The sequence below is a fragment of the Chionomys nivalis genome, chromosome 25, assembly GCF_950005125.1.
Source record: "Chionomys nivalis chromosome 25, mChiNiv1.1, whole genome shotgun sequence".
Taxonomy (NCBI): Eukaryota; Metazoa; Chordata; class Mammalia; order Rodentia; family Cricetidae; genus Chionomys; species Chionomys nivalis.
Genome location: NC_080110.1, coordinates 5,264,650 through 5,277,016, shown reverse-complemented (window position 1 = coordinate 5,277,016; position 12,367 = coordinate 5,264,650). Strand labels below are relative to the sequence as shown.

Genomic DNA, 12,367 nt, shown 5'->3' with positions numbered 1-12,367 from the left:
AAACTGACATTGCCTTTCCCTCTCTGTAAACCCGGGAAGTATCCATGTCCCCCTTCATGTCACATCCAATGCCTTTGCTCTTTGTCATGTCAGTGTTTGGGCTCTCTGTCCTCTGTCAGACAATGAAGCTGCCTGTGTACACAGACTCTGTTTCTTAAAGCTCAGTGCTTGGCACAAAGGAAACTCTTGTCAGGTGTTTAATGAATTAGTAAATAAACAATTGAAGAGCTCACGAAGAGCCATGCCCCAAGTATGGCATGGATAAAATTGTCTGTGTAGTCAATATTCTTAAGTATCATCTATGCCAATTTTCTGTTTGAACTTTGGGCCTCTTCAGCACTGAGAAATCATTGTTCGTATGAGGAAGGCAGCCAGCTAGGATGAACCAAATGAATGACTAGAAGTGTGAAAGACTTGATTCATTTTCCTACCTTAGTGTCTATTGTACCAGTGTGTTTGCTCTATAGCGCGTAGCATCTAAGTGCTGAATAGAACATATTTGACTATTCCCCTACTAAGTGAACTAATTACAGATAAAGCAGCATGAGTGGAGGGGTTATTACAGTTATAGTATCTGCATATATAGTTTCTAGCTATCAACAGTGCTTCGGAGAGAGAGGTGTATTGTCCTCAGTCCACAGAACACAGAAAAATCTCCCTAAATTCCCCGAGGTGACAAGAAGCCTCTCTCTCCTCCTCATGTGACCCTGAGTGAGAATACAGAGATGGGATGAATTGACTCCTGTAGAGCAAGGAGAAAAGAAAGATCCAGCATCGAGACTAGCGTTTTAGAGCGGTGAACAAAAAGAATAAAAATAAGCAGGACAAAGATACCGATCCCAAGGGTTTGAGAACTTCCTAAGGGAGTTTTCGGTGGCCGCTTTGGTTTTGTAAGATATTGAAACCAAGATACTCATCAGTATAGGATAGGGTCATTTCAGGTTCCCTCTCCTCAGTTGCCCAAGGTACCAGCTGGGGACCTCTCCCTGGACACCTGCGAGCCCCTCTAGAGTCAAGTCTCTTGCCAACCCTAAGATGGCTCCCTTAATTAGAACATATATTTCTCTGCTCCCGTATCCACCCTTCCTATATCCCAACCATCCCATTCCCCCAAGCTCCCCCCATCCTCCCCTTCTCACGTTTCTCACCCCATTTCCCCTTAGCCCCATGCCACCTCACCCGAGTGGGAGGACCTTGGACTTCCCGCAGGTTTTGCCCAGGGGAGGTGCAGGGCCCGCTCTCCAGATTGCTGCATTAGGGAGGGGCAGGACATCTCTTCTGTTCTCGTGTCCCAGAGGCTGCCTCTTCCACCTGTCATACATGGCAAGGGTCAGGGGAGGGCATATTTCCCTTACACTTGACACCCCATGGCATATGAGCGAGGGGCAGGGACAGCTCTCCTGCACTCATCCCCGTGGTCCTGGCTCACCTGAGTCCCGCCAACAGGGTCACCTTGTGTGCTGCCCAGGTGAGATGCCGTGCCACTTTCTGGTATGCTGCAGCTGGTGTGGGCAGGACTGTATCTTGCCTGCCGCAGGTGACAAGGGTTGAGGTTATTTGTTTGTTTGTTTGTTTGGTTGGTTGGTTGGTTGGTTTGGTTTTTTAAGACAGGGTTTCTCTGTGTAACATCCCTAGCTATCCTGGAACTAGCTCTTTTTTTTAATAAATGCTTTTTAAAATTGTTTTCATTGAGCTCTCTATTTTTCTCTGCTTCTCTCTCTTCCTCTCACCTTCTACCCTCTCCATGGTCCCCATGCTCTCAATTTACTCAGGAGATCTTGTCTTTTTCTACTTCTCATGTAGATTAGATCCATGTATGTCTCTCTTAGGGTCCTGTTTGTTGTCTGGGTTCTCTGGGATTGTGAATTTTAGGTTGGTTTTTCTTTGATTTATATCTAAAAGCCATTTGTGAGTGAGTACATGTGATAATTGTCTTTCTGGGTCTGTTACCTCACTCAGTATGATGTTTTCTAGATCCATCCATTTGCCTGCAATTCTCAAGTTGTTGTCATTCCACGCTCACCAAGGCTGAAATCCCTTCCCATTCTGTAACTTCCTCCTGCGGACTTGAGTCAAGTGTTAAATCTGGCTATATTTTCTACCCAGCCCTTAGAATTTGGTCTCTTTTCAAAGTGTGTGAATACCATGGTCACGTATCGTTAGACACACAACAGTCCACAAAACCGCAAATGACTGCATCTCGGCAAGAAGTTCTTCCTGGTTTTGATATGTTGGTACTGCCGGGTCTGTGTGCTATTGCTGATCCGTCAGAAAACGCCCAGTTTCCAGGTCCCTAGAGAAACCTAGATGCTTTAGGCCTCAGACCCTCCGTAGAAGTCATCCATTGTAGTTAACACCCAATTCTAATGGAGATCCAAGCTCCGTGGAACTCATTTGCCCTAGGTCCACCTGAGGTCACCTATTAGACACTAATTTGTCCCCTCTATGGGAACATGCCTAACGAAGTTCAGGTCACATGATCTGTTCTCTTCTCTAAGTACACTCCTCTGTATTTGACCTTTTTCCTCCCCAACATCACAGGGGGTTCCAGCCTGTTTTATAAACCTCATGTAAAGTATTCTTGGAGCCAGTTGAGAGAAGTTATTAGAAAAGTCCAGGATGTTGGGAAAAGTCAACCCAGACCTAAGAGGAAACAACACATTTTCACCTCAATGTTGATCCGTGTTTGTGAGAAGCGAAGTGCTGAATTTGATACTCTCCATTTGCTAGTTAGGGAGAAAACTAAAAATAAACAGCCCTACTCTGCAGATTGTTATCTTTTAAAATTGGGAATAAGTAAATCCTGTGTTTTGCTCATGGGTGGTGACACTCAGGGAGCGTTTCTGTGTTTAGAACAGTAATTTACCCAGGAAAGGACAAGGAGGGTGACGTCACACGTAGCTGCTACATGGACAGAGCTACAGCTCATCTGAATCATGGGAGTGACATTTAGATGAGAACAAATCACTGCCTCAGACACCCTCCCACCTGAGCTCAGCCAGGAATAATGGCCTTGGAGATGGGCCAGAAGGAGGGATCGCCTAAGAATTTGATTTTATTAATGGAAAAAACCCTCACAGTTTAGTGTATTTTTAAGTGATGAAAAGATACAGGGAACTCAAAGGAAATCTGAACCCCCTCCCCACTTTTAAACCAATATATAAAGCACTTACTGTGGTCCTGTAGATGTGCTGGGGTTCTCAATGATTTGATAGATACCACTTATCAAAGTTAAATCAAGATCACATAAACATTTAAATAAACAAATAACCCCTGAGGAAACAGAAGCAGTCATTAAAAGTCTCCCAACCAAAAAAAAGTTCAGGGCCAGATGGTTTGTAACATAGAATTCTTCCAGACTTTCAGAGAAGAGCTAATACCAATACTCTTCAAATTATTCCATAAAATAGACACAGAAGAAATATTCATCTTATGAGGCTATGGTCACACTGATACCCAAACCACACTAAGACTCAACAAAGAAAAGGAATTGCAGACCAATTTCTCTTATGAACATAGATTCAAAAATGCTCAATAAAATACTGGAAAACTGAATCCAAGAATACACCAAAAAGATCATCCACCATGACCAAGTAGGCTTCATCCCAAAGATCCACCATATAAACAAACTGAAAGAAAAAGCACACAGGATCATCTCATTAGATGCTAAAAAGGCCTTTCACAATATCCAACACCTCTTCAGGTCTTAGAGAGATCAGGGTTACAAGGGACATGCCTAAACATAATAAAGGCAAGCCTATAGCCAACATCAAATGGAGATAAACTCAAAGCAATTCTACTAAAGTCAGGAAAAAGAGAATACTGTCCATTCTCTCTGTATGTATTCAATTAGAGTTCTAGCTAGAGCAATTAAGAAAAGGAGATTAAGGGAAAAGGAAGAAGTCGAAGTACCTTTATTTGTAGATGATAGGATAGTATACGTAAGTGTCCCTAAAAATTCCACCAGGGAACTCCTACACCTGATAAACACCTTCAGCCATGCATCTGGATATGAGATTAATACAACAACAACAACAAAATCAGTAGTCCTCCTAAATATATAGATCACGGAGGAGAGGGAAGCTTGAGGTTTAGAAGCCAGAGCAAAGCAGGAGGACTGTGGGAGCTGGACACGGAGAGGTGCGGAGATATGGAGTGCATTCAATGAGCTGGGCATCCCACACATTACCAAGGATGCTGGGAGATGAGAACCCCAAAATCAGACCATAGGGCACGACCACCATAGCAGGCTAATCAGAACGTGTCCAGACCCAAGTTCTTGGGTTTATAGCTATTCTTTGGAGAGAGTCTCTGCATATGGGATTATGTTACAGGTTTTGAGAGCAGAGGTTATCGGGATTATGCAGCTATCCCCTAAGGATTATCATAGATGTTTTTTTAAAAATATTTATTTATTATGTATACAATATTCTGTCTGTGTGTATTCCTGCTGGCCAGAAGAGGGCACCAGACCTCATTACAGATGGTTGTGAGCCACCATGTGGTTGCTGGGAATTGAACTCAGGACCTCTGGAAGAGCAGGAAATGCTCTTAACCTCTGAGCCATTTCTCCAGCCCCCTCATAGATGTTTTCTAAGAGAGAGTAGAAAACATTCCTCTTCGGGACCTTAACTTCCAATCTGATAGGATAAAGGTTTCTGTTGCAGCTGAGGGAGATAGGCCACAGGAGTGTGGGAAAGATGGTGGTGGTATAATGTGGTATAATGAAACAGAAAGTTCTTAATTAGAAATTAGTCATTTCATTGACTAGCTTTTGACTGTGTCATCTGGGACCACGGAGTGATTGCCTCATGTAGAAGGCAACGTACAGAAGAGAAAAGGCTGGAATGGGGAGTGGTCATCTCCCGTCTGTTATATGGAAAGTATTTTATTCAGAGCCCAGGAAAGAATGGATCCAGTGAAAGTCATGTTTCTTGCCGGCAGAGATTTGATCTGCTTGGAGAAAGGAGCCCTTGCTGGTCCAGAAGATGAACCAGAGTTTAAGGAGGTTGCATGATAAAGGGCCCGATAAAATAGTAAAGACTAGGATGCTAACTGGAGTGACCAGAGGAATTGAAAGGCTCCAGGACAAGGGACAGGACCAACTGGTTCTCACCATCAAGGTGTTTGAATGATGGTCAAGGACCAGGAGGGCATTTGAGCATCATGGTGGCATGAGTCAGGGGAAGAAAACCAGGAGAGGATTCTAGAAGTTCAGAATTTTATGCTTTCTTGTCTCCTCCAAGGTAGACCTCAAGTTCTCAAGACTGCTGCATGCTTAAAACTGTCAGTCTTCACAATGGTATTCAGTCTGTCCCTTTACAGAGCATAACTGAGAAGAACAGAATTTCTCTGTGGAACCTTGGACAAGTAACTTCTTGAGCTCAGGTTTCCTATCTGTAAAGTACAGATCTCTCTCTCGCTCTGTCTCTCTGTCTGTCTGTCTGTCTCTCTCTCTCTGTGTGTGTGTATGCTACATTTGTGGTGAAGATTAATGGGATAAAAATCAATGTCTAGAGCAGGGATTCTCAACCTTCTAATGCCATGACCCTTTAATACAGTTCTGATTACCAACCAATAAAATGGTTTATTGCTACTTCACTACTGTAATTTTGCTACTGTTATGAATCATATAAATATCTGATCAACAGGCTATCTGATATGAGCCCCTTGTGAAAGGATCATTTAACCCCCAGAGGAGCTAAGATTCCCTAGGTTGAGGACCACTGGCCTAGAAGAACAACTGATATCTAATTGTTAGTCAGTGTCATTGTTTTTCTAAAATAACTAATAGCAAATTAGATGATGTAATTTATTGGATGGTGATTCATTTCTAAGATGTGACCTTGCAATCTTCTATACTTTTCAACATTTTCTAATGTTTGCGGCACATTTGTTCTTCTTGAATTAGATGTTTATTTACGTCTCTCTCTTATGCCCATGAACTTGGCCCTTGTAGGAAGAGAGATTTAATGTCCCAAGCCCTTGTTTGGCATTCTGAAGACTCCTAATTTATAGGAGGATTGGGGATGGGTTTGTTTCAGCATTGGAGATTCTTCCAAAATTCCACTGTGGCATATTTCCCTTCCTCATGGTCATGCTCTGTTGAAACTTCTCACAGAGCATCTATTTTTAACGTTCTCCCCATGAGCTACATTATTACATTTTTAAAGCCCAAGATTCAGCAGTTTCAAGTACCTATGCCATCACATATCCACAGTGTAATTTTTATTTTTGTTTATGTCACTTTATACTTCTTTGAGGGGTATTACATAACACCTAGAAATGCCATGCTGGACCATAATCCTGTACTCTTAGCCCCAACAGTCACCCATAAAAATATAATAAGCAGAAAGTGGCTTATCTAGTATTTTCAGCCTGAACCTCCAGATGCTGTCTAATGTTGACTGAAAAATCTCTCCCAGATCCCTGTTTTCTGCCTCTACAAGTTTGTCTGGATTCTTCTGGAATCCTTTGGATCTGGAGTCATCCAGACTGTACTCTGAAAATGTGGAACTTAGAATGATATGGCAGGGAGAGTGAAGGGGAAGAATGACAGATGGGTTGAAACCAGCATGCCAGTTATGACCAAGAGAGGGACACGTGGGAATAAAAGATTCCCATGTGTCCATGGACTTTGACAACTGGGTAGAGTATTGACTGACAGAAAAAAAGCATACCAGCCTATCTCCCAGGGAGCTAGTCCCAACTTGGGCGAAACTTCAAAGACCAATACTCAGACTCATAGTATCATGGGTTTGGAAACTAAATTTTGGGGACAAACTCACCCTAAGCAATTCATAGGGAGGCAAATGTATAGCACCCAGGACAGAAGTTTGTTAGCTCTCACTGAGATCCCTACCTTCCCTTGGATGGGAGGAAAAGGGGGGATTGTCCTCATTATAAAATAGAAGGCAAGTCCTAACCCATAGACTGTCCAGCAAACACTTCCAGGAAGAGGAACTTAATGTCATGGGAACACAAAACTGTGCCATGGGCCCATCTGGCTATTCTGTCATGAAGAACTGCGCTTATTAACTATTTGGCTGCCTTGAAATATGGTTGGGAGCAGAAGAACAGGATAAATGTTTGCTTCTTTCCCCTCGACAATATTCTGAATAATAACTTGCTATTCTAGCCTCCAGCAAAGGTAAACTAGTTGTGGAACTGGAATTCTTGATTTTCCAGGCTGTTCAATCTCCAGTCCTGGCCTCTGTGAGTCCATGAGGAATGTTTCTTGTCACAGACACTCCAGATAACCAGCAGCTCAACAAAATATGCAAACATGCCCATATGTTCCTAGGATTAGAAGGAATTTTTTAAGTGTAATATATGACTATATAATAGCTGAGATGTCCCCATTTGAACTAAGCATGGTCCAGTAAATAATGTGAAAAAAAAAAACAGTTCTGATGTGACTCACAAACATTAGGAATAGTTGCTGTTTTTCTCTGGAGTTCACTCCAGGACATAAATCGGTGTTTTAGCCATTCCCAGACTGACCTCTTCAGCTAATGGCGCTATTTCTCATTGCAGGTTTAAGTTTATCTATTCATGGGGCTGAAAAGCGCTTGCAAATCCATCAACGGCGAAGTGTGGCAAGCCGCCCAGGGTCACGTCGTCGCCTGCCTGTGGTCAGGCATTCCTCACTCCCACCTGGCAGAAGGTCAATAAAAATGGAAGCCAGCTCTTCTGGAATCTCTAATGGAAAAAACAAAGTTTTCCATGCAGGTAATGAATGGACGAGTTCACCAGGGACACCCTCCATCAACAACATCATGCATCTTCATTGTCCTGTTCACCAGGGACACCCTCCATCAACAGCATCATGCATCCTCATTGTCCTGTTAGTATTCTGTGCTATGCCTCCAGCTGCTTTATGTTTTGAAAAGGAATCTTATTTTTCTACTTCTCTTTACTCCAGTCAGTGGCAAATATCAACAGAACCAGTGTGTGTGTGGGGGGGGGGAGCGAGAGAGGGAGAGGGAGAGAGAGAAAGAAGGGACAGAGAATCTTAAGGACACATTCCACCTATGCCGTTCAAATCTAAGTGAAATCAGAATGATAAACCCCTACTCAGATCAGAAAACCCTAGAGAACTGAACAGAGTTAGCCGTTGTCCTGGTCATCCACTCTAAGAGAACCCAGGGAAGCCTTATCTGAAAGTGTCGACTCTGAGTGTGCATAAGTTATCTGGATTGGCTTGCTGGCATCGCCCTGGGTGAGACATTATATTCATTTTCACGTTTCTATAAAACATTTCTGATTTCCTAAATTTGCTAAGCCGGCTGTGGTTTCCACTAAAAGGTTGAGTGTGCTTGTTTGGAAGGAGGCTCATTTAAGTATTCATTCATGTGTCAATTCAACAGATACATGTTGAGTTCTTGCTCTCCTTAGACACTGTTCTGGAAATACCACTGAGCAAGGCAATGTTGCAGTCAGTTGAAAGATAATTCAGAAGTCATTTAGAATAGGTATTACCAATTTCTGGTTCTTCTCTGTACTGTCCTATCGATGATGGGCAACCACCATGGGAGCCAAGCCTCCAGCTGTTACCGAGCCACAAACTTCTCTTCCTCTGAACTGGTGGCTTTGTTTCCTCACCCCGCCAAGAAGCCCCCAGACTGCTGAGCTTGCATAACTAGGATCCCCTTCTTCCCTCTTCCTCTTTGGTTGTGTTTTCCAAGGACAAGCTCCTCCCACTGTCTTTGACAAGCCTGTGCCTGTGTCCTTCAGTCTTGGCCACCTCCCCTCTCTGGATAGCAATTGGAAGAGTACTCTGCTCTTGTTCTTCTCGGTGCCCCTTGTATCCTGCTGGCTGTTCCCTCGGATGGATGTCGAGACTCCTGCTCCGCCAATTCTAATCATCGCCATTTGACACTGTACCCTTTTGTCTTTTTTTTAGCACTTTTCCTCCTTCTAAGCTAAAGGTTGGAAAGAAACTGCACCTTGGTTGCTCTGCATTCACAATTCTCAACCACTCTTGAGCTAATCTGATCCAGGTTCTAGCCCCTCCCTCCTCTGCGGTGGTTCTTTGTGATCAGCCTTTCTTAACTACGATGCGGTAGATGCCTGCTCCACTCTTCTGAGGTCCTGGACTGCACTGGACCATACACATTCCCCAGACACAAGTCCCTAGTATTCCATGGCAACCTCAGTCCTCTTAGGTGTCTCGCACATAGCTTTCCTGGCTTCTCCATCTTTAGTAGCTTTCCCTTCCTCTTGCCTGCTGTTCCAGCATGTCCCGTATTACAAGCCAAGAAAGAGTACCTCAGTTTCTGATCATGGGGTTTACCTTTCCTGACTGTCTCACGAGAAAGATGACAGGAAATCCAAGAGTGACAGAAGTGAGTTGTTGCTGTTTTCAAGGAGGTCCAAAGACATTTTCCAGGGGATTGGATATGTAATCAGAGAGAGCCTGGAACTAGTGAGGACCCCAAAGGTTTCAGCTGGAGAAAATAGGCATAGAATCAACTGAAATGGGAAAGACTTCCTCTGCTTGAGGAGAAAAATGAAATGGTATTGGGGTTCTCATTGTGGATGAGACAGCATTAGAACTACCGAGGTCTTTTGGATGGTAAGAGAAATATCCCTGGGGTTTTGATTGTAGATGAGACAGCATTAAAACTACTGAGGTCTTTTGGATGGTAGGAGAAATATCCCTGGAGTTTAGTCTGGGAATGAGATTTAAAACTGCAAGTCAGTTTTATAAATAGGGTAAATGTTGAATTTAAAGACAGGAGATGGAAAGAGATGACCAAGAAAGAAATATAGTTTGGTCTTTTAAATCATCAAGCTCCACATTCTTATTTTTTGGTTTGTTTTTTTTTCAATTCTTTATTATATAAAACAATTTTAAATTAAAATATATTTTGATCATATTATTCCTCTCCTCCAAGTCCTTCCAGGTACTCTCCTCCTCCCTAGTCACTCAACTTTAAGTTCTTTCTCTAAAAACAAACAAAATCCCAAAACAACAACAAAATATCCTCAAACCAAGAAATCAACAATAAAACCACACCCAAAAATAATAAAATAAAATATCAAATTGTAACCAAATAAAAGCACACACACACACACACGTACACACACACATTTGTGGAATCCATTATATTTTGGTCAACTACTCCTAAACATGAGGCCTGCCCCGGAATGGCTGATATACCCATTGTCACTCCATTGGAGAAAACTGAATTTTCCCTCTCCTGGCAGCTATAAATGATAGTTCAGTTGATGGCCTTTATCACAATGACTAGATTTTCTTTTATTATTATTATTATTTATTTATTTTTATTATTTTTTAATTAAAATTTCCACCTGCTCCCCGTTTCCCATTTCCCTCCCCCTCCTCCCACATATTGCCCCCTCCCCCCACTCCCCTCCCCCATCCCCACTCTTCTTCTCCTCCCCCCACTCCATTCCCCCTCCCTCTCGATACTGAAGAGCAGTCCAAATTCCCTGCCCTGCGGGAAGACCAAGGTCCTCCCACTTCTATCTAGGTCCAGAAAGGTGAGCGTCCAAACAGGCTAAGCTCCCACAAAGCCAGTTCATGTATTAGGATCGAAACCTAGTGCCATTGTCCTTGGCTTCTCATCAGCCTTCATTGTCCGCCATGTTCAGAGAGTCCAGTTTCAACCCATGCTTCATCATTAAGTCATTCATTTAAAAAACATAACAAAATATAAGGTAATATAAAAACTACCACATCAAAGTTGAACCAGACAAACCAACAGAAAGAAAAGTGGCCAAGAAAAGGTACAAAAGCCACAGACCACTCATTTGCACACTCGGGAGTTCCATTAAAAACACTAAGGTGGAAACCATGAAGGAAATGCAGAGCCTGGTGCTGACCTGTGCAGACCCTGGTCATGCTGCCTCCGTCTCTGTGAGGTCATAGGAGCTTTGCTCACATTGAATTACAAGACCTTGTTCTTCCCGTGTCCTTAACCCCCCTCCTGGCTCTTATGCTTTTTCTGCCTCCTTTTCCATGGAGCTCCCTGAGCTCCGAGGGGAGGGATTTGATGGCAACATACCATTTAGGGCTGAGTGTCCCAAGATCTCTCACTCTGTGTAAGCCTAGCTATGGGTCTCTGCATCTGTTTTCATCTGCTATGGGAAGAAGCATCTCTCTCTGTTGGTTCCTGAACATGGTCCTGTGTGCAGAGCAGATTATCATCAGGAGTCATTATATCACTATATTTTTCTTTCTTATTTTAGACCCGTATTGTTTGGTTTTACCCTAAGTCCCTGGGCTAAGATATTGCCCTAGCATATCTTACTGGTGATAGATCTTTGCGGATAAAGGGTTTGTGGCTGATTTGGTGTTTACATTTCTCTCTTGATATCATACAGACTATTTTCCTGTACCAAGGACATTGTAGGGGTGTCCTTGGTACAAGGGTGAAGGCTCTGTGTAGCCACTAGCTTGATGTGTCCACGTTCAATGAGTTGTGTAGGAGTTGTCCTCAGAGATGTGGCCTTGCTGTCAGTTTTCAGAGAGCAAGTGGTAGTCTTGGCAGCAGCCTGGGTTGTTTGGGGGTTCTTGTGGGGCCCCTTTGGCCAACAACTCAAGTACATGTAACCCAATTTTGGTACTGGAAGCTTCATTCGATGACAAGGGATTAGCCAGTCTGGGTTCTGTCTCCCCCATCATTTGGTGATTTCATTTAGATAACCTTTATATATATTATGTATCTTAGGAAGCTCTACTGTATTAGGCTTCCATACAACCCTCAAATGCCCCTTAATTTTAGCTTTCTCTCGCAGTATTCCTTCCCTTACCCCCTTTCTTCCCGGCCCCTCTACTTCTTGATCCTCCCATTCCACACTCTTGGTTTTAACAAAATATAGGTCAAAGCCATTATATGAAGGTAAATCTATCCTAAACATGTATATTTTATTCTTGTCATCATGCTCTAAACAATACACCGTACCAATTATCCACCTAGCATTCACATTGTATTATGTATTAAAGTAATGTAAAAATGATTTAAAGCTTACAGGACAGCGCATGAGTTATGTGTAAGACCTGCACTTTTTTATGTAACCGAATTGGGCATAGTTCTCGAAACCAGTCTGCTGTGGATACCAACGTATGATGTAGGTGAAAAGGGGGATGGGTTCCGAGGCTATGAACTGAGCACTGTTAATCAGCAGTTAGGGACATAAATCACTAATGAAGGCCAGGAAAGAATAGATGACAGTAAGAGAGGAAACTAATTGGAAATTAATTGTCAGGAAGAGGGGAGTGATTATCTAGGTGAAATGCTGAAAGTCTAGCAACTCAAGCACTGAGAGCTGGCCGTTGATTTAGTAGACATCTATGAGGAGCTGGATACGAGCAGTTTGAGTGAAGTGGTGGTGAGGA

At 43.0% G+C, this 12,367-nt stretch overlaps 1 protein-coding gene across 7 annotated transcripts in view; it reads left to right on the top strand.

Moving 5' to 3' along the window:
• The window catches only part of Ano4 (anoctamin 4), a 308,453-nt gene that overhangs the window by 143,715 nt on the left and 152,371 nt on the right, over positions 1–12,367 (top strand). For all 7 annotated transcript variants that reach the window (XM_057757919.1, XM_057757924.1, XM_057757922.1 and 4 more), the window contains one exon: positions 7,537–7,731. In XM_057757919.1, coding sequence (XP_057613902.1) covers positions 7,677–7,731 — 55 coding nt within the window. In that variant the 5' untranslated portion in view covers positions 7,537–7,676. The remainder of the gene's footprint in view (positions 1–7,536; positions 7,732–12,367) is intronic.